Source organism: Bison bison, unplaced genomic scaffold (assembly GCF_000754665.1).
Source record: "Bison bison bison isolate TAMUID 2011002044 unplaced genomic scaffold, Bison_UMD1.0 scf7180017864271, whole genome shotgun sequence".
Taxonomy (NCBI): Eukaryota; Metazoa; Chordata; class Mammalia; order Artiodactyla; family Bovidae; genus Bison; species Bison bison.
In genome coordinates, this window is record NW_011494843.1 from 1,793,065 (window position 1) to 1,815,933 (window position 22,869).

At 34.4% G+C, this 22,869-nt stretch overlaps 1 protein-coding gene and 1 long non-coding RNA gene across 4 annotated transcripts in view; one reads left to right on the plus strand and one right to left on the minus strand.

Moving 5' to 3' along the window:
• ZRANB2 (zinc finger, RAN-binding domain containing 2) overlaps nucleotides 1-11,171 on the plus strand; it is an 18,126-nt gene extending 6,955 nt beyond the window's left edge. Inside the window, exons 5-11 of one of the 3 annotated variants that reach the window (XM_010848747.1) lie at nucleotides 2,196-2,272; nucleotides 2,529-2,663; nucleotides 3,846-4,015; nucleotides 5,528-5,614; nucleotides 7,496-7,654; nucleotides 8,721-8,794; nucleotides 9,324-11,171. In XM_010848747.1, coding sequence (XP_010847049.1) covers nucleotides 2,196-2,272; nucleotides 2,529-2,663; nucleotides 3,846-4,015; nucleotides 5,528-5,614; nucleotides 7,496-7,654; nucleotides 8,721-8,754 — 662 coding nt within the window. In that variant the 3' untranslated portion in view covers nucleotides 8,755-8,794; nucleotides 9,324-11,171. Of the gene's footprint in view, nucleotides 1-2,195; nucleotides 2,273-2,528; nucleotides 2,664-3,845; nucleotides 4,016-5,527; nucleotides 5,615-7,495; nucleotides 7,655-8,720 lie in introns of all 3 variants that reach the window. The other 2 variants (XM_010848745.1, XM_010848746.1) reach the window with 2 other exon arrangements.
• Nucleotides 8,564-14,561, minus strand: LOC104995032. Its single transcript, XR_826021.1, has 2 exons — nucleotides 13,616-14,561; nucleotides 8,564-13,504 (listed from the first exon to the last, which is right to left on the minus strand). It is a non-coding gene; the product is annotated as an uncharacterized LOC104995032 (long non-coding RNA).
• Between the last annotated feature and the right edge of the window lie 8,308 nt (nucleotides 14,562-22,869).

Consider the following 22,869-nt stretch of genomic DNA (forward strand, 5'->3'; position numbering starts at 1 on the left):
TTTTTTTTTTTTTTTTAAATGCTGTAGCTACTGATTTCCCACATAAAAGACTTCATGAGGTGTATTTGTTGTATGAACTCATACAACATACCTTAATAATATATTGCTAGCAGATTATTTAGGTTCTTCTATGACTGTGTGAGAGAACATGAGAATAGCTTTGTGTTTGCTATCACGCTTCCTATGCAAAACTGCCTACCTGTTTGCTTCTTAAATCTTGGTATAATTAATTCTTTGGCTCCCCATGTTTGCCTTACCATTATTTTACTTTCAGATTACTGATTGGACAAAGAACTCTACTGAAAGCCTATTGATTTTAAATAGCAGTGCTTTAATATGTTTACATTTCCACATATAAGTAGTCAAGTTTTTCTGTACTGTTGGCTTACAGTCATCCTATTATATAATTTTTTTTTCCTCTTTTCTTACGTGAATCATTTTGCATTAATTTTTTATCTACTTCAAAGTATTGTGAGGTTTAAGTCTTTACATCTCTTACATCTTGGGACATACTGCCATGATATTAAATATATATCTAGAGTCAAGAAACTATATAGCTGAATTATAATTTTCTACAGCGTATATCTCTCAAATTATCATTGAATATGAGCCTTTTTCTTTTTTTAAATTACTAGTCTTAGTCGCAGCATACAGGATCTTTGATCTTCATTTCAGCATGTGGGATGCTTTTTAGCTTTTAGTTGCATGGAGGCTTTTAGTTGCAGCATGTAGGATCTAGTTCCCCGACCAGGGACTGAATCTGGGCCCCTGCTTTGGGAACATGGAATCTTAGTCACTAGACCACCAAGAAAATCCCTGAGGTATTTTCTTGAGGTGAGCATATACCTAATTTTACTTGATTTTTTTTTCTTTTAATATTTGATACTCTGAAAAACCAGAGCCAGGATTTTACTAAGGAAAAGTTGTTATTGATAATTTAAAACACTTCACTGTTTTGTCATATGCATAGAAATGAGGAAATTCTTGTATATTACAGTTGGAGTCTATTTTGTCTCTGGAACAAGGTAGGAAGAGGAAAAAAGGGATGATATCAAATATTCTGAGGATAGACACTGATATATTGCGGTTTTCACCGGTACAGAGTATAGTGAGGAAAAGAAAGGACACTGCATTAATGTGGGATTTTTTTTAAGTGAGTTAATTTTATTGCCTTATTTTACTGGAACACTTACATCCTTTCTATTGTTAGTTTGTGGCTCTTATAAAATGATGAGAGAGTAAGTGATGAGTTTTTTAATGCCTGTGACTGACAGATTTAAAGTTGCAAATCTTAAATTTTTAAAAAATGCTTTTTTTGTCTGTAAATTTAACATTTTGCTGATTCATTAAATCCTTAAAACTGGGAAGTACTCTTTGTGTGCTGGTACTGTTCTGAAATATGTGAGATCGTTAGGTTATGTTACTTTTAACCACTTCTTTATTTTTTTCAGTGGGAGATATTTTTCAGAAGTTCTCATCTCATTTTCTCTAAAACTAACTCACTTTCTTCTTCCTATCTTTGTTAAGCCTGTCAGAGATCTGTAAGTCTAAATTGTAGATAGTAACTGTGGCAGTAAATAATAATGGTGTATTGATCATGATTGGTCTTTATTAGAATATTTTCAGTTGAAAAGTTTACTGGCTTTTTCAGAAAAACTGAGTGACTTTTAACTGTGTATTTAAAACCGATTTTTATGTTTTTTGTTGTGTCATTATATTTGCCTATATATTTTCCAAGCTCTAACTGTATTTTAGCCCAGCAAAATTTCAGTATATCAAAAGATTTCAAGCTATTTTTAACTAGTAAACAGTGAAATTTGATTTTTAGTTCTTACTGAGCCCACTTCTCCCAAAAGAATTACAATTAAAACCAGAGGAAAGTCGTTTTAAAACTTGGTTATAGCAGACATTTAAGGAGATGTTTTCCATCCATATATTCCATGTATTAACTGAAATCATACAGGCAGGACATTTTAAAATTGAGAAGAGCTAAAATTGTAGCCATGAGACTTTTCCAGCTATATCCAACTTTGAGGCTGTTCTCTGTAATGATACTTTTTTTTTTTTTTTTTTTTGAGACCAGTAATTTATTAAAGGGATAAACAGATGTCTTTGATAAGATTTCATTTTTTTTCCTGTTACTTGTAGGTGATTTTGGTGAATTATCATAACAATTTCTGCTCCCCCTTCCTTAGGATATGGTGGTGGTTTTAATGAAAGAGAAAATGTTGAATACATAGAAAGAGAAGAATCTGATGGTGAATATGATGAGGTAAGATATACATTAGTGTGTAGGTTGAATGCAACTTAGAGAAACATGCTAGAAAATATTGTAAGTGAAAAAAAATACTAAATGTATCTCATTTTTGTAAGTACACATTAAGTCTTTTACAGCAGCTTATCATTTTGTTGGAAATCATAATTGACTTAAAAATACATGTTGACGCCTAAATATATAAAAGTAATTTCTTGGGGAAAAATATTTTAATACTTTAGCTAACAGAAATATTTTGAAACTTTTTCTCTAGTTTGGACGTAAGAAAAAAAAATACAGAGGGAAGGCAGTTGGTCCTGCATCTATTTTAAAGGAAGTTGAAGATAAAGAATCTGAGGGAGAAGAAGAGGATGAGGATGAAGATCTTTCTAAATATAAATTAGATGAGGTAACTTATTTCCTTACCATATTTCCCCTTTGTCTTGTTTAAGCTATGGCATATGAATGTCTTTGATAACCTTTGGCTTATGGTGAAGATGTGTTCTACAGTGTCATCATTTGTTTCCACAAAAATTTTGATCTGTTTTACCAAGCATTATTCTGACTTGAGATATACAGTAGTGACCGAGACAGAACATGCTTCTCTTAACTTAAATTGCACAGAGGAAAAGACATAAACAATATAATTTAAATAGCAATAATATTATGAAGATGCATGATGTGATAGCAGATCATTAGAAGAACTACTTTGGTTTCAGTGAATGGGGGATTTCTGAGACCATGAAATTTGTGTTGAGACTTGAGTGATAAGAGTGATACGAAGGAGCCCGCGGTAAGGGCTGGGATCAGAGCATTTTTAGGACAGTGAGAACAGCAAATAAAGTTTCCCATAGTAGGAAACAAGCCAGCAACATCCAAAAAATCATATATGGGGTAGTGTGGTCAGAGCAGAGGGGAGAAGGTAATATGGGGGTCAACAAACGCATCACGTCTGGTGGTGTTTATTCTGTGGGGCCTGTGTGTGTAAAATTTTATGGATGAGTAGATACAGATTAAGGGTGCTTTGAGGTCTGAGCACAGGAGGCCCTCAAATGCACATAAAACAATATGGAACAAGTTTGAAAAATAAATGAGATAAAACAATATGAAAGAAGTTTGAAAAAGAAACTAATGAGATATATTTATCTGATCTGTGTTTTAGAGATGACTGTCAACATACTGAGATATTGGGGAGGCAGAATGAATTCCCACAGTTAGACTTCCTAAAAGGGTGTCCTAGAGAAAGGAATGAAGTTCTGAACTAAGTCTTAAAGGAGATGCATTTAAGAACTTTTAAGGGAATAAAACTGAAAATTCTTGACAGTTTATATGGTAATACATTGTGTGAAAAAGAAAATGAGTATGACTTCTACATTTACATCTTTGAAATGTCTGAGACAGTCATTCAGTCTCTTTAGCTGAGATCAGGAATGTAGTAGTCAGATTTCAGGATTGAGAGTGAATTTGTTGAGATGATAGTGATAAAATGTGTTCATATGAAGATGTCCATTACATAGAACTATTCATCATTCCTAGTAGACAGCATTGATATCTCAAGGTCTAAATATAATTAATTGTGGATTTTTGTTAGGATGAGGATGAAGATGATGCTGATCTCTCAAAATATAATCTTGATGCCAGTGAAGAAGAAGATAGTAGTAAAAAGAAATCTAACAGACGAAGTCGTTCAAAGTCTCGGTCTTCACATTCACGATCTTCATCACGCTCATCCTCCCCCTCCAGTTCAAGGTCTAGGTCCAGGTAAACGGGTACAGGTCAAGGGTAACACCAGTCAAAATGTCAGTATCTAACTTCTTTACTTATAAATTTTGTTTTTCTTAACTAAACTTTCCTTTTATTTTAGAGTTTTCATTCAAGTTATCATTTAAAAGATCATTTTTTTCTATCTTAGTGCCGTGAAGTTATTGTCGAATATTTCAGAAATACAAAATTTTAATATGAAACTTCCTTAGTCTAGTTTAGCACCATGCCTTTTATTAAAATAGACTCTAAAAATTCAATTAAATCATTATTTATAGATACTTAGTTATCAAAAGAGATAGTTTTACATTCAGAAAACTCAAATAAAGTGAAGATTTATATTTCCACTGATGATTTTAAACACTAGTACAGAAATTTTCTAGGCATTAATTGAACTGCTGCTCTTTACAGTGTTTTATTTGGCATAGGTATTCTGAATACAGGAGAAATTTGGCTGTATTCTGTTATCCTAATGCTCATACTTTAGAGCTGTCCAGGAATAAATTAGAGGATTTAATTTGTGTTATACTTGCATATTATTTTGTTAGTAATGTAAAGTTTTAATAAAAAGTCACTGATTGTGTAGTCAACAATAAAAATGAAGTTTTAGTTGAGAAAAAGCAACACTTTATGTAAGCAGATTTCCCTTGAAGAACTCCTATTTAGTTAAGTGAAACTGTGCAATGAATTTCAGCTGTATTTAGGAATAAAATATTAGCTAAGTACTTATGTAATTTTTGAGTTACTGTAAAGCCTGAAAACTTAAAACAGTGATTATAAAGATACTTTTAAGATAAAAATTAACGTTTTTCTGCAAATTGTTATTTTCAGGAACAAATTAAGTATAAATTAAATTACTAAATGAAATTTGTTTAATTTGTTGACTTTTTAAATGCAAGTGGACAGTATTTCCTGTCATTTTCAATAATTTCCTAAAACGGTGACAGGATTATAAGTGTAGTTTCCCTTTAATTCTCACATCTTTGAGTAGACAGAAAACATACAGGTTAAAAATATACCCATGTCAGTATTAAAGCTTTATGCTAACTAATGACGAAGAAAATAGAAACATTTCAAGTTAAATATAAACTGCTATATTCCTGAATATGTCAGTCCCTCTCAGGTTACTTTTAAGTATTTGTGAACAAAAAGTATTCAATATTAATAAAGTGATAATGCTGGGCATTTTTATCTGTACAATCTTAAAAGCGTTTTTAAAGAAATCTTGTCAGACTTGGAAAGTTGTTCAGTCTCGCTAAGTCGTGTCCAACTCTTTGCAGCCCCATGAACTTGAAAAGTAGTTGATTGTTTTCAAAAATTATTAAATTAAGTTTTGGCATAATTGTTAATACAGAATAAAAGTTTTAAATGAACCTTAATACTGTGTTTTGAAAATATCCCAAATAATTATTATATGAAAATGAATCCTAATGCGTAGTTTTCTTTCAGTGTTCATATCACAAAGCTTAATTAAATGGTCCTGGAAAAAAATATCCTTCCATGTTGTTCCAGGTCGCGTTCAAGAAGTTCTTCCAGTTCGCAGTCAAGATCTCGTTCCAGTTCCAGAGAACGTTCGAGATCTCGTGGGTCGAAATCAAGGTGAATGAGGTAGCATCTCTCTGTAAAGCAGAGAGAGAAAATATTTAAAGGCTGCAGAAGGCGTTGCTTTTTTTCCCTTATTTTGCTTCTATTTGTCAATTTTATTTTAGCATTAGAAAACTAATGCACTTGCCTCAGCTTAATTTTCTCACCATGAGATGTCTCCATTGCCAGCAGTGTGCCAAGACATTCCCATGATTGAATTAAGGTGGTTATTTTGCATTGTGCAAGGTTTGCTATTTTTGTGCTAAAATGTGATGAAATGGGAAGATGCAGCCAAGCTTTATCACCAAATGCCTACTCATTAAAGTTATTTTGCAGTAGTAGTTATAGTAAGTATGCAGATGAAAAAGCTTACTTCATGTTTAAAAGGAAGAAAAATAACTGCCTCAACACAGTTTTGCAAGGCAATTATTTCAGTATTTACAGAAATAATTCTGTAATTTACATCAGATAAGTGGGTTTTATTTTCACTTCTCTGTAATATAACACAGAATATTATACACAGTGTGTGTAGTATGTAAGAAGTATAGATACTTCTTAAATTCCACAAACTAAGAAGTTGGTTGGTGGTTTAGGTAGGATGTGATCTTGAAGCATTTTTGTTAACTTCAGGTTAACTTCAGGTTGCATTTAGTTAGCACTGCAGAGGGAAAAATAATTTGTAAAGAACCAAGTGAGAAACTAGCTTTTAGTCTCTTAAAGTTTTTTCTAGACTTCGTCAAAATATGCTGCCATTCTTTTTAATCTAATTTGTTGATCTATTAAAGACATCTAACAAGAATAAGAAAACAACTAAAATTCCACTTAAGTGGAATTACACTGAAGTGTAGTGTTAGCTAGTTGATAAAAATAATTGCTTAATAGCTTATTTTAGAGCCAAATCTGTAGCATTAGAGGGCAACTACAATTTGATAACATTAAGAAGAATGATATACACACTTGTATTAAGTTAATATGATAGAGAGCAAGTTAGACTATTGTTATTATGTATTATCAATGTTTCAGTTGTTTTATTTGAGTGCTTCTTAGGTGAAGATCCTTAGGTCCTAGTTCCTTTGGGAAGCACTTTAAGGTTTACAGAACAGCCTTCATATTCTTTTCAAACATTTTTTCATTGCTTATAACTTTCCAAAGAATTCTCCTTTTGGGCTTTCTGATTTTATTTTAAGCCCAAAGGTGAATTTTTTGGGAAGTTTGAGCTAAAGTACTTCAACCAAAATATGTAAATGAAGAAATACTGTATTTAAACATTTGCACATTTACCTCTACCTGAAACATGTGAATGTCAACACTTCATACTTCATGGATAGTAGTCCTTCATAAAAACAAATATTGTTAATCAAGTTTTAAAGTTACTTTATTTTTCTTTGAATGTTTAATGATTTAATAGCTACTGTTTTATGTCATTTTGTCCTCGTATCCTGCTTTTACTAAAGCAACTTAACTAATAAGTTGCTTAATTCCACAACAAACTGTTATTATTTTCTTCAGGAAGTTGTATGATACATATTTTTTCCCCAAATGGAAGGATGTAGTTTCTAGACATTAAGTTAGTTATACAAATGCTTACCTGTTAGTTTTGCTACTTATACTTTAAAATGAAAGCCTTTAAATTTTAGAAAACGAATTTAAGATTCTACTTTAATGCATTAGACTAGTTTTTAATTAAAGTAGTGAGCACTTATCTAGTGGTGAAGTTAAATTAAATAGAATTGATTTCATGGTTGAACCAGAAGTCTTCTGTTGAGTAAGCAGTAAGTATTCTTTCTTATAAAATTTTTATAGCTATAAATTGTTTATTTTTGGAGCTAGAAACTAAACCATCTGCCTCATTTCTTCTTTTAATGAAATGTTTGATTTGTTTCTCAATCAATGAAGATCCAGCTCCAGGTCCCACAGGGGTTCTTCTTCCCCACGAAAAAGATCTTACTCAAGTTCATCATCATCTCCTGAGAGGAACAGAAAGAGAAGTCGTTCTAGATCTTCTTCATCTGGTGATCGAAAAAAAAGACGAACAAGATCACGGTCACCTGAAAGGTTTGGGTTTCTGTAGAAATAAGAATGGGTGTTCTTAAGTGTGTTTAGTAGATTAACTGAACTTCTTAGACAAGGATTAGATTTTCATTATCTCCTTTGTTACCCACTTTAAAATCTTCAACTGTGAACTTCAAAAAACAGATTAATTACTTTGTTAACTCTGTGTTTTAATCAGGTTGTTTAGAAAAGTAGATCAAACTACTCTCTTTCACTCTCTGATTATTGTTTAAATTTTTATTTTCATATATAATTATTATAGCCAACTCTCGGTTATTTCTGTCTCTTAAGTTTCTAATTCAGAAGCTGTGTGTTGATGTAATTTAGAGATTGATTTGTATAAGTATTAATTTATGCTATCTATTTTACATTAAATATTAGAAACTGTAGGATTCTAGGGCATCTAATAAGAAAATTAACTATTATAGATAATTGGAAGTCTGTCCTTATTTAAATATGTATAAATACATTTCCACAACAAATTGTTGTTTTTGTTCCCTTTATAAAGAAATTGTTCTTATAGCTAATATATTTTTTTATCTTTCAGTCCGAATTTCTTTTTTGTAGAAAGAGATCTTGACTAGATTACTTTACCTGTGTTGATATTTTTAAAATTTGGAGAGTGTGTCATCTGTCAGCCTTTCCTGCAGCAGACTAGTTAATTATTCAGTTTCATTATTTTTCTCTTTTTTTCCTCAGTGTCTAATTATATAGTCATTTTAATGGCTTCCTTAATAATCTTTGCAAATTTTTATATCCCTTCAGCTTGTGAAAAGTAAGGATTAGATAAAATCTGATTTTTGCTATGTTCAGTGCCAGAGTTACCTCTTCTTGTACATAATGATTGGTTTTGCGTCTTCCCATTTTGAAGTGTAGATATTAAGGTTACACACAGCTAATTTCATTTCTGCGCATTTATTCCTTTGTTAAAAAAAAAAAATTACTCCGTACTTTATGAAATTCATCCTGTTGCTTTTTTACCACTTCTTCAAATTTTTATCTTAGCCACATATAATCCCCCTAGTTTGTTGTCATCTAAACTTAATGAACATGTTCTCTATTCCATAAGCCAGGTGATTGGTGAAAATACTAAACAACCCTGAGCCCAGGGCCAACCCCTCGGAACACCACTACTTTACCCAGGTTGATATATTGACTTATTCATACTAGCTGCATGAATATAATCCTGTAACTTAATTGTACAGTCATCTTGTGCGACCTCGATTTCCAAAACATAATTATTTATGGATATATATTTGCATACACAGTCAGAAGCCTTGCTATATCTGTTTTACGTATAGCCTTACCACACAATGTACAGTATATCAGAAAGAACGATTTAGTCACACTGCCATTACCCAGTTTATATGCCTTTGTTGTATTAATCTGTAGTTGTATACAACTTTGCAAGGCTTTCCTTCATTGCCTTAAATAATTGAGAGGTGGCTATATCTTAAAGAGATTTTTAAATTATGGTTGCACTGCTACTGGGCTCATATCCAAAGTTAAATACTAGTTAATTTTATGTGTATAAGTTTATATCTTAGATTTTAATTATTCCTTTTACCAGTTTAATGAGGTTTAATTTTTCATATTCTCAAAGTCATACAAAGGAAGTTGATATTCAGCTCCAGCTTACCAGATTACCTGTTTTCCCCATTATGTCTTACAGGCACCACAGGTCACCTTCTGGATCATCCCATTCTGGTTCCCGTTCAAGTTCAAAAAAGAAATAATGTATTAAAATTTACATCTTAAAAAAAAAGTCCAATATAATGCATGAAGCATATTTTTTAAGAAGTTGGTGTCTTACTTGGTCAGAAGTGCTAAATCTGCTAGTAGAGGTGCATGCCTTTCATTGCTTTTCAGAAAAATACAGCTGTGTTTATTTGTGATATTAAAAGTAAATAGTATTTTAAGCCATAATGTCCCAAAATAGATGCTTTGTTTGTCATTCATTATTTACATCCATTTGCTTTTTTAAGCTATAACATCTCAGCTATAACAAAGTACTTTGTTTTCTAATTTAAACTCTTGTTTTTCTCATCTCCAAATATGAGCATTATCTAGGCTTATCTGGACTTTGGGCATGGAGGCAAGACTGTGGTAAAGTAGTTGGAAACAATCTGTTTATATTAATCTGGGGAAAGGACTCAGCCTGTTTGTTAACCTGTGTCAAAGTGATTCTTACTAGAAAAAGTTTAACAGATTGTTAAACTTCTTTATTTTGAAATTCCCTATGTTAAGGGTGCCTTAGAATCATTGTCTATCTAGTTTTACTTTTTGCACCACCAAGTTTAATACAGAAAAGTTTTGTGAATTGCAGAGGAGAAAGGTGTTAGTTTCTGCCTTTTTGACACAGTGATTTTGAACAAGAATGCCTAGCAGTTCATCTCTACTAATGTGGTTGATGAGAAAAACATACGAAAGTGTTTAATGTTTTTAGAAGCTTTGTGTGATACCTTTTACAAATTCAGTTATCACACAATAGGGTAGACAGAATTAAATCCTAGTTAACGAATAAATTGAAGAAAGCTTTTGAAATATATTTCTCTTTGGGTATAAGACCAACAGAGACAAGACATTGTGAATTGAATTGAGCATTTGCTTTGAGGTGTTTAAACACTGCATAAAATTTTCTTCTGAGTAACAAATGCTTATTTCCTCATGACATAAGCAGAAATAATTGCTTCTATTCACTTGAAATTATTTATGGCTTAAAATACTTTCAAGATTTGTTTTATTTCTCAAAACCTGGTCATTTGAGCTCTATTTTGTCTTCTGGTTTTTAAAAAAAGGTTTCTCTTAACAGTATCTTCAGTGACAATGCAAGGTAAGTATTTTAAGGGAAATTGACAGATGTGCTTGGGAACTTTTTGTGCATGGGAATCAATACCCACATTTTTTGGTTTTGTTTTTTGTTTGTTTTTCCTTAACATTAATGTCTACTGCAACTGAAAATTAAATGTTTTAAGGTACTTAGTAGACAGATAAAATTTTCATTTGTTCTTTATTTTAAAATGAGTGATTTTTCTCTTCAGTTTATCTAAAGATGAAAGCAAAATAGCTTATGTAGAAATATTTTGATAATATTTTTACAGTGAACTTCCCCTGCTTTTTTTATGTCTTAAATTTTTTTTTTGCTACATTTACTGTAGGTTGCACAAGAACTTTTACTCTCTTGTAATTGTGCCTCAGACTTCTTGAAAGTCCACCTTCTAAATTGCCCAGATGATCTTCTAGATTCTACATGCTATTGTTGGTTTATTCTTGTGCTTTCTGTATTTAAAACTTTGACTGTACTAATAAGCAAATGCAAGGTTATAAATTTAGCTAATAGTAGTTTACAGACAATTCGAATGATTATGATTTTATTTGGTTTAAGCTGTACTAGTATATTTCGTAAGGAAATGATGCTGTAGACAAATGTAAATAAAGCTTGTGAGTCAAGCATCAAGTGATGTTTGTTAGAAATAAATTAGAATTTTTAAGCTCTGATTTAATGTTCATTTTTAAACTATTTGCAGTCTGGTTTATTACTTTTGATTGTGCATTTTAGACTTCCTCTGTTCACTTACCTTTTATGTAAAGTCACCTTATTTTTATATATGAATGTTTGGTTTAAAACATACCAAAGCCATGATCACTATAACCTTTGTCACTCAGCAATTTTTGAATTTTTTTAAACAGAGAGTACCCAAACTAGTTGAACACTGCACCAGAACGTAGCTTATTCCATGTGGCAAATAACATGTCAGTGTGCTTCTTAGCACTTAACAAGGATCTTTTTTAACTGCTAAGTGTTCTTAAATTTGTATTTAGAATCCTTTTATCTAAACAATATTGAATAGTTGGTATTGGCAACAGATTCCAAGTCCAGAGCAAGCTATAAGCATAAGACTGTCTAGGCACATGTACCAAGGTAAAACTGATTTTTTTTTCTCACATCTTCTCGATATTTGGCTTCCACAGCCAGTGCTGTTTCAATAGATGCTGGTAAGATGGTATGAAATTTCTCTTTTCTTCCCTAACAATTTTGACATAATTGTTAGATGTTTTGTTTTTTAATAGAAATAACTTGATAGCTTTCCTAAACTGGAAATAATTTTATTTCTGGAAAACAATGGAGTTTTGTTTAAAGGCAGTTGAAGGTATGTAATACTGATTTCCTGGCTAATTCTTCCTGTCATCTTTACATACTATTGTATATCATCCCATGTTTTACAAACCGAAAGATTACAGTTTAAGAAAATTAAAATTTGCCCAAGGGAATCACAGAGGAGTGGCTTAATGGGTATTCATCCCCAAGTCTCATGGCAGATAATCAGTATTACCTCTAGTAATAACCAAATAACCTGTTTGAGGAGATAAATGTTAAGTCAAAATAGATTTTTTTTAACATCTGATTTAGTAAGAAGGTGTTAATTTTAGTCTTTTATAAGTAGGTGGATAAGTAGACATACTATTTTGAAATAACTTAAAATTTACAGAAAAGTTGCAAAGGCTGAACAGAAAGTTCCCACGTACTCCCACCCAGTCTCTACCATCATTAGCATATCACCCTGTGATTTTGTCAAAACTAAGAAACCAACATTGATATGTTACTGTTACTTACAGTCCAGGTTTTACTTGAATTTCAGTATTTTTCCATTAATCCAGGGTGCTACGTTACACTTCCACTTGTTTCTCATAAATCTCCAGTCTCCTCTGGTCTGACAGGTTGTCATTCTTGCCTTGCCTTTGATGACTTAAGAGGAGTACTGACTGGGTATCCTTTAGAATGTCCCTCTAAAGTTTGTCTGGTTTTTCTTGTGATTAGACTGAGTATGAGTTTCAGAGCAAATACCACAGAAGAAAAGTCCCCTTTTCACAGAAATTGCCTGAAATCACCATTGTAGTTCAGTTTTTTTCCCCTTAATCTACTCCATTCTTTGTCAGCAAGTCACTAAGTGTAGCTCACCTTCAGAGTTGGGACGGGGAGAGTTAAATTCCAGCACCCTGTGGGAAAAGGCTGTCTACACAGATTTGAATTCACTTGTAGATTTATCTCATATTTATTTACACTTGTATGGACTTCTGCATATTTATTCTTTAAGTCATAGTTGAATGCTATGTTATTTTCTGCTCAAACTTCCAACTTTGGCCATTGAGCATCCTTTTCAGATTGACTCTTAACCTTTGACTTGCCTCCATTCTCTGGTAGATGATGGAGAAAGGGAAGGAAGGAAGAATTGTTGGAGGTTTATCATCAGGTAGGTGAGGAAATAAAATCTAGACCTTGGTGCTGGTGATAGCTTTGACTTTAAATAGGAGCCTAGACAGTTAAATATAATATCAGTAAGAATTAATTCAGGTGGCATTAGAGCCAACACAGTTTTGTTTTTTCCCAGCCACATTGAAGCACACAGATGCTTACGAGAGGGTGTTGTAGCATTGCACATGGTTAAAAGATGAACATGTGATACTAATAGTTTGCAAATGCCTGTATTTAGCAAAGTAAACATACTAGCATAAGAAAATAACAATAATTGGTAACTTATACATAAATGAATAATTAAAATATACATAAGAAGAAGAAAGCTATATACATTATTCAGTTGAATAAGACCTGGATTTGAAGGCAAAATGTATGTAGGACAGCCCCTCATTATACATAAATGAATAATTAAAATATACATAAGAAGAAGAAAGCTATATACATTATTCAGTTGAATAAGACCTGGATTTGAAGGCAAAATGTATGTAGGACAGCCCCTCATTATACATAAATGAATAATTAAAATATACATAAGAAGAAGAAAGCTATATACATTATTCAGTTGAATAAGACCTGGATTTGAAGGCAAAATGTATGTAGGACAGCCCCTCATTATACATAAATGAATAATTAAAATATACATAAGAAGAAGAAAGCTATATACATTATTCAGTTGAATAAGACCTGGATTTGAAGGCAAAATGTATGTAGGACATAATCTCAATCTAGTGGGGAAATGGTCTTATTTATAGAAGCAATAAAGTCTCTGCTAAAGTGGGAAGAAAATCAGTCTTGTCTGAGTGAAGAGGCAAACTCTAAGGAATTGACTTGAGCAGTCTTGAAGGACAGGTTTACTGATGAATAAGGTGAGCTAGTTTGTGAAGCCTCAAGATTTGGTTGTGTTTTAGGAGATCCAAAACACTCTCGTGGTTTAAAACCTTAGAAAAGAAGGAACCAAGTAATAATGCTGTCAGAAATAAACTGCACCACATTGAAAAGTGCTTGAAAACAGTGATAATTAAAGAACTTAATCGGGCAGTCAGAACAAAGAGTTTTGTACCTACCCACAAACTGAAACATCTGTGACCTGCCTGTTCTCTGTGGCATTATCAGAGACTGAGTACCTCCAGCCTGAATGTAATATGAAGTGAATGGGTATGATCCCAGTGGTGGATTTGGCAATGATACTTCATTTCTATCTGTACTCTTCTCCTGGAGTCAGAGCCAGATTTGAATTTTTACTTCATGGAGCCTGTATGACATTGGACATTTTTATGACTAGCGTATGAGTATACAGCAAATAACTGAATATTACTCCCTACTCATGGCCTCAGATATTTTGTATGGTAATACTAAAGTATTCCTACTCACCCCTTTCTATAGCACCAGATCCATTAAACTGCCTACTGTGTGTCTTCTTTTTAAATGTCAAACTGTTTGAACATACCTAAATTCTACCCATGCAATCTGTCCATCAAAACTAGTATGTTTCACATTGATAAACAACATTATCAGTGATGTAGGATGGAGGGTCCTCTTAGATTTCTCTTTTGCCTTCCCACCTCAAATAAATCTGACTTAACTTTGAATCAGAGAAGGCAATGGCAACCCACTCCAGAACTCTTTACTGGAAAATCCCATGGACGGAGAAGCCTGGTAAGCTGCAGTCCATGGGGTCACTAAGCGTCAGACACGAGTCAGCGACTTCACTTTGATTTTTCACTTTCATGCATTGGAGAAGGAAATGGCAACCCACTCCAGTGTTCTTGTCTGGAGAATCCCAGGGACGGCGGAGCCTGGTGGGCTGCTGTCTATAGGGTCGCACAGAGTTGGACGACTACAGCGACTTAGCAGCAGCAGCAGCAACCTTAAATCAATGGTTCTCAAGCCCACAGTGCTCCACTACTGCTACCAGTGTCTTGGTTTATGGACTAAGATATTAAAGTTGGCTCTTAATGATTATTGGGCCTCCAGGCTGGCATATGGCATATGCAGATGGTAAAGAATCCGCCTGCAGTGCAGGAGACCTGGGTTCGATCCCTGGGTCAGTTGCTTGGAGAATCCCATGGACAGAGGAGCCTAGCAGGCTACAGCCCTTGGGGTTGCAAAGAGTTGGATACAACTGAGTGACCAACACTCACTCACTCCCCCTCTGACATTTAGTAGAGGTCTTCCACAGTGTTTGCTAAATGATACTTAACCAAGTAGTTATTCTTTCAGTACTCAGTTATTCTTTCAGTACTCATATAAGCTGTTTATGTTCATGTAATTTCCTTGTTTAAAAATTTTCCTATGGTTTTCAGGATTAAACTAAAATCTTTTCTGACTACCACACCTTCCCTTCCCCCTGCCAGTTCCAGCAGACTTGAGCACAAAGCCTATATAGCAATCCCCGTGAGCCATGCTACTTGTGATAAATTTCCATCTGTGCAAGTTTCCTGTGCCCTGTACACATCTCATTACCATCCCTTTTTCACTTGATCTTCATGACTTGATTCAAAACACTCAGATGCGCACCCTGATTCCTGAGTTTCCATAGTTCAGGTGAATTTCTTGAAAGTCTTTTACCCAGTATTTCTAGCTCTTTCAGCATTCTATAGCTAGCACCATGTTTGACAAAGGAATAAATATAAATATGTTTCTTAGAGTTTAGTCAGTTTTTTCCTCCAATACTAATAAATGCTTATTCTTTACTGGAAAACATTTGGTTGCAGGAGTTTTCTTTCTGAAGTTATGATAGCCAGTTAGCAAACTGGACACTTGATTTTTTTTTCCAGTTGAATAGTTCCATTTCATCACAAGCTAATAAGGTTTGCATTTACTCATCCAGCTATGCTTCAGTGTAGTATAGAATCTGTAGAAATTGCATGTAAACACTGTTTATTGCCCTTGATGTATGCCAACATAAAAGGGTTAAGTCACTCAGACACCTCCAACTCTTTGCGACCCCATGGATTGTAGCCTGCCAGGCTCCTTTGTCCTTGAAATTCTCCAGGCAAGAATACTGGAGTGGGTTGCTGTTTCTTTCTCCAGAGGAACTTCCGAACCCGGGGTTTGAACCCAGGTCTCCTGCATTACAGGCAGATTCTTTACATCTGAGCCAGCAGGGAAGCCCGGTAAAACACCAACTTAGGTTTATGCAAACAGCTAAGAGAAGATTTCCATGGGGTCGCAAAGAGTTGGACACGACTGAGCAACTGAACTGAACTGAAGATTGGAAATCAAGCCTTACTGGTATATGTTTTGAAATTTGTTTAGTTTCTTTTTATATTCCTGAAGATGGAAGCACAGAATTATTCTGATCCCAGGGATGGGGGAGCCTGGTGGGCTGCTGTCTATGGTGTCACAGAGTCGGACATGACTGAAGCGACTTAGCAGCAGCAGCAAGAGAATTTTAGTAAGCTATTGGTTTATACCTAACATGTCTGCAAAAATACCAACCTAAGCAAGTTTGCTTATGAATTGGTAAATTGAATTCCTTTAGAATGTATAACTCTTGGAACTAAGTTAAAAATTAGCCTTTGCATTCTTGTGTAGGAACACAGGTCAAAATGGTTTTGTGTTTATTAAAATATTGTCATATGTTTACTTAAAATTTAGAACAGTAAACATAGACTAGTTACAATCGTATTTAATAGGTTTTGAGGCCCTAAAAGCTTTTAATAGAAAATAGCATAAAATACTATCGATTGATAACTACACCAGTGAAGTTCATTTTATTGGCAAAGATGATTTGGACATTTATTATAAGAAATGTAAATTAGGAGTTATTTGCTCTTTAGTGAACTAAAGACCTGAAAAAACATGAAAGTGATGTGGATGACACAAATCTGATGAATTAGTAATTACATTAATCCTCTTAATGACATTATTACCTCTAATTATTCAAATCTGCTGAAAATGTTGCCTTTTCAGTGCTTAAATACTTCAAATCAGAATTCTGAGCAGAAAAGATAAATCATCTTATTGTAATTTGGATTATGTGGCTATTAGAGCTTAAGAATTTTAATGTGATACTAGTGACCATGATCAGAGAAGGTTAAATATTTGCACCTTTGTAAATGGTGTGGTTGGAATTAGAGAATTGCATTGCTGTGTATCACACTGTTCTTAATACATAAGAAGTATCGAAAAGGAAAGGTCGCAAAGTGTTCTCGTTAATTCTCTACCAGAAATGAAGACCATGTAAGTACTTCTCAGGCTGCATAACCCGGTGCTGCGGCACCTGCATTACTAAAAGCCTGCAATAGAAAAAATGCCGAGGATATTGGGACAATTCACTTGTAATATTTTCCCCAAATTATGGAAATGAATCTAAAACAGTTGATGTAAAATCCTTGAGCTTAAATGCTGCTCACAAAGCATTCCATATCAAGGTCTAAGCCTAGACATGGAAATTTAAGCAGATCTATTCATAATCAAGTTGTTGAAAGCCTGTGACGAAGATGAAAAGCAGCCAGAGAAAAAGTCATTTATATAGAAATAATAAGGATGACAGTCAGTACTGTCGGAACAGTGAAAAACAAGATCATGCAGTATCTTTAAAGGTATTTTAAAAAATCAGCCTATTCTATATATACCCGTTCAAATGTATAAACTTTGTAACTTCTCCAAAGCTGAATCTCTAATACAAAAATTAGATTTTTTTTTTTTTTGGCAAAAGAAAATTGATATCAGATGGAAATTAGATCTATACAGTAATAGCACAGGAAGTGTTATGTGGTTAAATACAGGTTTGTTTTTTAAGTCACTAAAAGATAATTGTTTAAAGCAAATAGACTGTGAGACTTAGGTGCAAGTAAACAGAAGTTGCTCAGGTCAAAATGGGGGAAATGGAAGTGAGCTATTTGTAGGGTTATAAACTAAGTTGTACATATCTTGAAGGTACTTTGAGAAGATGTATGCTATAAAAGCAGCCACCGAACATAACCAGGAGTTACACATAATACACTTGAAAAAAATGGAATCACAAATAATGCAAAAGGAGGCAGAAAAAAGAAACGTGATGGAAAATAGTAGGTTTGAGCCCAACCACTGTTCAAACACTCCCCATAATAAAAGAGACTGTCAAACTAGATAAATGGAGCAAGACCCATATGCTCTTAAAAGAAATCTATTGTGAACATAAAGATACAAATAGGTTAGAAGTGAAAGGGTGGAATTAATGTAGTAAAAACTGATGAAAGAATAGGAATAAATCATGTATGTCAAAAGCATAATCAATCATAAGCATTTATGTGTGTAATAGTTGAAAACATGAAACAAAACTTGATAGAACTGTATGGCAAAAATGGGGAGATAAGTCAACTTGACCTAATTGACACAGAACTCACTAGCAACAAAAAACACTCTTTCAAATACACTTGGGAAGTTGATGTGTGCTCTATTTGATTCTGTTTACATGAAGCTTAGTTCAGTTTGGTCACTCAGTCGTGTCCGACTCCTTGCAACCCCATGGACTGCAGCACTCCAGGCTTCCCTGTCCATCACAAACTCCCTGAGCTTGCTCAAAATTCTCTGTCAAGTCCGTGATGCCATTCAACCATATCTTTCGTTGTCCCTTCTGCTTTCAGTCTTGCCCAGCATCAGGGTCTTTTCCCAGTGAGTCAGTTCTTTGCATCAGGTGGCCAAAGTACTGGAGTTTCAGCCTCAGTCTTTCCAATGAATATTCAGGACTGATTTCCACTAGGATTGACTGGTTTGATCTTGCAGTCCAAGGGACTCGCAAGAGTCTTCAACACCACAGTTCAAAAGCATCAGTTCTTCAGCACTCAGCTTTATAGTCCAACTCACATCCATACATTACTACTGGAAAAACCATAGCTTTGGCAGGCCTTTGTTTGCCAAATAATGTCTCTGCTTTTTAATATGCTGTTTAGGTTTGTCATTTTTTCTTCCAAGGAGCAAGCATCTTTAAATGGCTGCAGTCACCATCTGTAGTGATTTTGGAGCCCAAGAAAAGAAAGTCTGTCACAGTTTCCATTGTTTCCCCTCCTATTTGCCATGAACTGATGGAACCAGATGCCATGATCTTTTTTTAATGTTGAGTTTTAAGCCAGCTTTTTCACTCTCACTTTCATCAAAAGGCTCTTTAGTCCCTCTTTTTCTGCCATAAGGGTGGTGTCTGCATATCTGAGGTTATTGATAGTTCTGGCAATCTTGATTCCAGCTTGTGCTTCATCTAGCCTGGCATTTCACATGATGTACTTTGCATATAAGTTAAATAAGCAAGGTGACTATACAGCCTTGATGTACTCTTTTCCCAATTTGAAACCAGTCTGTTTTTCCATGTCTGGTTCTTACTTTTTGACCTGCATACAAATTTCTCAGAAGGCAGGTAAGGTGGTCTGGTATTCCCATCTCATCAGAATTTTCCACAGTTTGTTGTGATCCACACAGTCAAAGGCTTTGGAGTAGTCAGTAAAGCATAAGTAGAATTTTTTTTGGAACTCTTGCTTTTTCTATGATCCAACAGATCTTGGCAATTTGGTCTCTAGTTCCTCTGCCTTTTCTAAATACAGCTTGAAAATCCAACAGTTTTCGGTTCACGTATTGCTGAAGGCTAGCTTAGAGAATTTTGAGCATTAGTTTGCTAGCATGTGGGATGAGTGCAATTGTGGGGCAGTTTGAACATTCTTTGGGATTGGAATGAAAACTGACCTTTTCCAGTCCGGTGGCCACTGATGAGTTTTCCAAATTTGCTGCCATATTGAATGCAGCATTTTCACACCATCATCTTTTAGGATTTGAAATAGCTCAACTGGAATTCCATCACCTCCACTGGTTTTGTTCATGGTGATGCTTCCTACGGCCCACTTGACTTCACATTCCAGGATGTCTGGCTCTAGGTGAGTGATCATCTTGGTTGTGAAGCTCTTTTTTGTACAGTTCTATGTATTCTTGCCACCTCTTTTTAATATCTTCTGCTTCTGTTAGATCCACACCATTTCTGTCATCTACTGTGCCCATCTTTGCATGAAATGTTTCCTTGGTATGTCTGATTTTCTTGAAGAGATCTCTAGTCTTTCCCAATCTATTGGTTTCCTCTATTTCTTTGCACTGATTGCTGAGGAAGGCTTTCTTATCTCTCCTTGCTATTTGGAACTCTGCGTTTAGATAGGTAGATCTTTCCTTTTCTCCTTTGCCTTTACTTCTCTTTTCTCAGCTATTTGTAAGGCCTCCTCACGCAACCATTTTGCCTTTTTGCATTTCTTTTTCTTGGGGATTGTTTTGATCACGGCCTCCTATACAGTGTTACAAACCCCATCCATAGTTCTTCAGGCACTCTGTCAGATCTAATCCCTTCACTTCCACTGTATAATCATAATGGATTTGATTCAGGTCATTTAATGGTTTAATGGTTTTCCCTACTTTCTTCAATTTAAGTCTGAATTTTGCAATAAGGAGTTAGTGATCTGAGCCAGTCAAAACTATTCACCTAGAAATATAAGTAACTTAGTGGAATAAAGTAAGAGATTACAGAAAAGAATACACCCTTAATATCTTTGGGGGGAATAATTTTATATATATAGAAAACTTGCCAAGATAATAAGAGTTCCTATACCCTTAATATTTGGCATAATTTGCAAGAATACAAGAAACCAATATTCACACATTACTGTTAACTCCAGATTTCCTTTAATTTCTACCAGTTTACCAGGTATTCTACAGAATACCTGACCACCAGAGTACTTTTCCAGTATCCTGTAGCTGCTAAGTCGCTTCAGTTGTGTCCGACTCTGTGCGACCCCATAGACGGCAGCTCACCAGGCTCCCCTGTCCCTCGGATTCTCCAGGCAAGAACACTGGAGTGGGTTGCCATTTCCTTCTCCTTGCATGAAAGTGAAAAGTGAAAGTGAGGCAAAAGGGTACCGGAGTGGGGTGCCATTGCCTTCTCCGGGTATCCTGTAGAATGACCTTCATTTGGGGTTTATCTGTTACTTTCTTTTCATGATTAGACTGGGGTTATGGGTTTTAGAAAGGTTACTGTAGGAATGAAGTGCCTTCCTCATCACATATCAAGAGATATATCCACATGACATTACTGGAAATGTTAACCATCACTTTGTTAAGACAGGGTTTGCCAGATTTCTCCATTATAAAGGTACTACTATTTTCTTTTTAATACTATATTCTTTGGAAGCACAGGCATACGTTGGAGATACTGCTGGTTCAATTCCAGACCACCACAGTAAACCAGGTATCACAGTAAAGCGACTCACATAAACTTACTGGCTTGCTAGTGCATATAAATTATGTTTACCCTATACTAAAGTCTGTTAAGTGTGTGATATTATGTCTAAAAGGACAATATACATACCTTAAGTCTAAAATACTCATACTTTTAAAAATACCATTTTCTGATGGTGCAGGATTGCCACCAATCATCTATCTAAAAATGCAGTATCTGAAACTCAAAGCACAATAAATGCCTGAAAGTCATGAAGTCAAGCATACTCTCAATAAGGGGGACTATGTTTCAGTTCCTGGAGAGGGGAGTATCTACATATATTAAGCAGGTTTGCCTCTTTTACTCATTTATTTACTCATTTATATCAGTATGGGCCTGTGTATATTTACATTTGAATTATATTCAGGATTCCATTATTTTATTGGTCAGATTGTTCCAATTAGCCATTGGGAACTGTTTTACGTTGACTCCTGTGTTTTTGACATATCACCATCCTTTTGAGCAGTCTAATTTTTGATAATACAGATGTTGTAGGCTCATATCTTCCCTGTCTCAGCCATCAATCAGTCATTTCTCCAAGGAGTTCTGGTGGTTCTTATTGAAGAATGATATTTAGAAAGTAAGATCTAGATTCTAGGCTATATAGAAATTTAGTATATGATAAATGGTATTTAAGAGAAGAATTATGATTTACTTAATAAATAGTGCTAGTTAGCTTAATAAGGTGGAAGTTTAACTTTTTTAATAAAAATTAAATCTATTTGATTAAACATTATTAAAGCAGTATTTTCCAAAATGTAATGAGTATAGAAATTAAGGAGAAACTTTAACTTTCTTAAGCAATAATCCTAAAATCATAAAGGGAAAGATGAACATTTTACTGAACAAATTTTCTACATATGGTAGTAAACATGACACACAAAAAAGAAAAATGATAGGGTAGGAAAATAAGAAACAGGTGATGGGTATCTAAATATCCAAAGAGCTCCTGCGAATTAATAGCATAATGATAATCCAATGGGCAGTGCACAAAAATCAACGAGGAAGTTAATAGAAATGTGAAAATGGATTTAACTTTACTAGTTAGGGAGATCCAAACTAACAGTAAAATATATTTTACTCAGATTGTAATTCAGAGCCTGCAAACAAAGCAGCAGGAATCCATGTATTGTAAGTGAATGTATCTTTGTATGAGCATAAAGAAAAATCTGAAGTCATACACCACAACCTATTCATATTGGTTAGTTTGGAAGTAAAATTAAGGACAGGTGTAGAAAATATCACTAACTTTTAAAAATATATGGGCTTCCCTGGTGGCCCAATGGTAACGAATCCGCCAATGCAGGAGACAGGTTCAATCTGTGATCCAGGAAGATCCCACATGCCTCGGGGCAGCTAAGCCCGTGTACCACAACTACTGTGCCTGTGCTCTAGAGCCTGGGGCCCATGCACTGCAACTCCCGAAGCTCGCATGCTCTAGAGCCTGAACACCGCAACAAGAGAAGCCACCACAGGGAGAAGCCTGCACACGGCAAGACTCAGCACAGCCATAGCAATTTTTTAAAATAAAATCTACATGCTATTTAAGCTTTGCTTAGCTTATTTTGTCACAATAAAATTTAAAATGATAAAACCAAGACAATTAAAAACAGTAGCAGTAGATTAGGTAAATGATGGCAGTGACCTGAACCAAGATAGTAGCTGTGGAGATGGAGACAGTGAATGTGTATTTTGGAAATAGAATTAATATTACTGGATAATGGATTGGAA